This window comes from Poecile atricapillus, chromosome W (genome assembly GCF_030490865.1).
Source record: "Poecile atricapillus isolate bPoeAtr1 chromosome W, bPoeAtr1.hap1, whole genome shotgun sequence".
In the NCBI taxonomy this organism is placed as follows: Eukaryota; Metazoa; Chordata; class Aves; order Passeriformes; family Paridae; genus Poecile; species Poecile atricapillus.
In genome coordinates this window covers 99,480,775-99,483,535 of record NC_081288.1, presented here as the reverse complement: position 1 = coordinate 99,483,535, position 2,761 = coordinate 99,480,775, and the positions used below count along the sequence as shown (strand labels likewise).

The window sequence follows — 2,761 nt, the reverse complement described above, 5'->3', positions numbered from 1 at the left end:
CATAATTCGGAGGAGTTACAGACAGCGTTGCTGGGATCAGGAGCATCTGTTTGTACAGGGCCTTTAATACCACGACATTTCCAATGGTTAAAAGATTGGGACTGGGTTGCAAAACCGTTGCGGTCAGACCAGCCTATACCAGAAGCCGTTACGGTCTTCACAGATGCCGGGAAAAAGTCAAGGAAAGCAGCCATAACCTGGAAGGAAGGGTCCCAATGGAAACATCACATGATTGAAGCGGCTCCAGAAGACAGTCTGCAAACATTAGAACTTCTTGCCGTTGTGTGGGCATTAAGAACACTGTGGATTCCAGCTAGATGGGTGAAGCCCTGGATTGATGCAGCCAATGGCCAGTAACCTCCTTGAGCAGCTCTCCATATCCGTGAACACAGCCCTCGAGCAACTACGAGGATTGACTGGACTCGAATTAAATTGGGAGACACCGCAGGACTGGGTATCAATCGTTACCGAGCTCCGTGGATACCGTAAACAAATTACCATACCAGATATTGAGTGTGAAAGCTGCCCTGGGCCGTGTTCTGTGTGGGTCAGGTTGTTATGTGGGGGATGTGGTAAGATTGTGTGGATTGTAAAAGGGTTATTGAGATCACCTTGGTGTAGGAAATGTTACCATGAGTGGCTAAGCGTTAGGGAAGAGAATGCAGTAAGGTCCTTCATCGCGTATAGGAGGACACAAGGGTTAGACCCCACGCAGGAAGAACTTGAGTGGGTAGAAAGGGCTTTTCAGATTCAGCAACATGCAGTTAAGATTGAGAAACAAAACTACTCCAGCGTTATGGGAGTTCAGTGTGTGGGTAACATTTTTATCCCACCATGGTGGCAAGTGGAAGATAACAACTGGGGTGAAGTACTGGCTACTAGGGCTATGGTTGAGCAGTCAGCTCATAACTACCACAGCAATCCTGGACATCAACCCGAGAGCTAATATGTGGATTGCATGGGCCAATGCAACAGGAGTTAATTCCTTTTGCTTATCCATGGCTACCCCAAGTGATCCATTTAGAACATGTCTCATTGGACTACCCTTAATGGATTTTGAAGAATTTGATGCTTGGACTAAATTCAAAATAGAAAGAAATCATACGGTAGCATGCATAGCGGCCTTTTTATCAACTAGAGTCCCAAGGGTACAACCATTTCTTAATAGCCAGTGTAACCAAACAATTTGCCCCCCTTGTCAAAGAGGATCATTTATGCCAACAACATTTGCACAACAAATGGCCAATATTACGATGAAGTTAAATAGAACAGGAACAGAACCTCAAGAACTGCAGCTGTTGGGATCTAAGGCAGGAAACTATTGTATCGAGTTCGGGCATCCCGGAGAATACCCATGGGAAGACCCGCTTAGCAGGCCCAGTAATGGCAGTACTATTGTGTCTCCTTTTGACCATAGATATCAGAAAGGCACTTATTGTGGGTCTAAATTTATTGCAAGTATTAATGCTATCAACCGAGGACCAAAACAATTACCACCTGGAATCTTTTTAATCTGTGGGGATCGGGCATGGGCAGGTATACCATCAAAACCTTGGGGAGGCCCCTGTTATCTTGGAAAACTTACGATGTTTGCCCCCGATTTTCAACAACTTTTGCATGCTAATGGTACTTGGAATCAGAAGCGAATCAGGGAGCGGCGATCAACTAAGCTGCTGGGAGAAGGTTGTCAGGATGAAGTACAGCTATGGGACAAGCCCGCAAATACCATTGCTTCTATACTTCTCCCCGGGGCTGCAGCAGCACAGGCATTAAATCAATTGGGAAAACTTGCCTGTTGGACCGAGAAACAAATAAATGTAACCACAAATATATTATCTCAGTTAGCTGTAGATGTTAGTAGTGTTAGGCATGCGGTATTGCAAAATCGCGCTGCTATAGATTTTTTATTATTAGCTCAAGGACATGGGTGTCAGGATTTTGAAGGGATGTGTTGTATGAATTTGTCAGATCATTCTGAATCTATTCACAAGCAGTTACAACAATTGAAAGACAATATGAAGAAAATCACCGTTGAGTCAGCCCCAGTGGGTGAATGGTTGGACTCCTGGGGTATGAGAGGATGGGTGAAAAATGTACTTATGATGTTGGTTGGACCAGTTTTGCTTGTTGTTATAATTTTGCTTTTTGGACCATGTATTTTACAATGTATTCAGAACCGCTTAATTGCATTAACTACGGCCTTGTTAGAAAAACACGCTAACCTCGTAATCCAAAAAGAAAGCGGGGGAAGTGTGGAGACTTTTGTGGCAGAATGGTTAGGCGAGAAAGGCCATGACTGTATAAACTTGCTAGAGATAAAACATAACTAGTGTAGAGACAGTTTCAAGGCCGGACTGCCCTTGAGATGTGGGGAGGAGAACAAGAATGTGGTAAACAGAACGAAAAAGAAGGAACAGGGACGGTCTGGTAATTGCAAGAATGCAGAGGCAGATAGCTATGTTTTGCAGTGTTGTAGATAGCAGAATAACCAATGATGAGCTATAGTTTTGCAATATGTATGAGCTAATTAAATCATGTATTTAAACACGAGTATAAGGATCAATAAACGAGATTTGCTTGACGACCACCTGGTGTCTGCGTCTCCCTTCTCCGACACACAAGCAGGTGTTCACCAGTGTTCCATCACAGCTGTCTCAGCTGTGGCCGTCCTCCTCTCTCTAGGAAAACAACTATACTTTGCAGTTTAAACAAGTGTCTCCAACAAAACACAAAACAATTTCAATCAAACAATATCTAAACT

General features: G+C 43.8%; 1 protein-coding gene across 1 annotated transcript; it reads left to right on the top strand.

Moving 5' to 3' along the window:
- The first annotated feature begins 296 nt into the window (after positions 1 to 296).
- Positions 297 to 2,422, top strand: LOC131591641 (uncharacterized). Its single transcript, XM_058862553.1, has one exon. The coding sequence runs from the start codon at positions 759 to 761 to the stop codon at positions 2,328 to 2,330; it is 1,572 nt and encodes a 523-aa protein (XP_058718536.1). The 5' UTR covers positions 297 to 758; the 3' UTR covers positions 2,331 to 2,422.
- Positions 2,423 to 2,761: the final 339 nt, after the last annotated feature.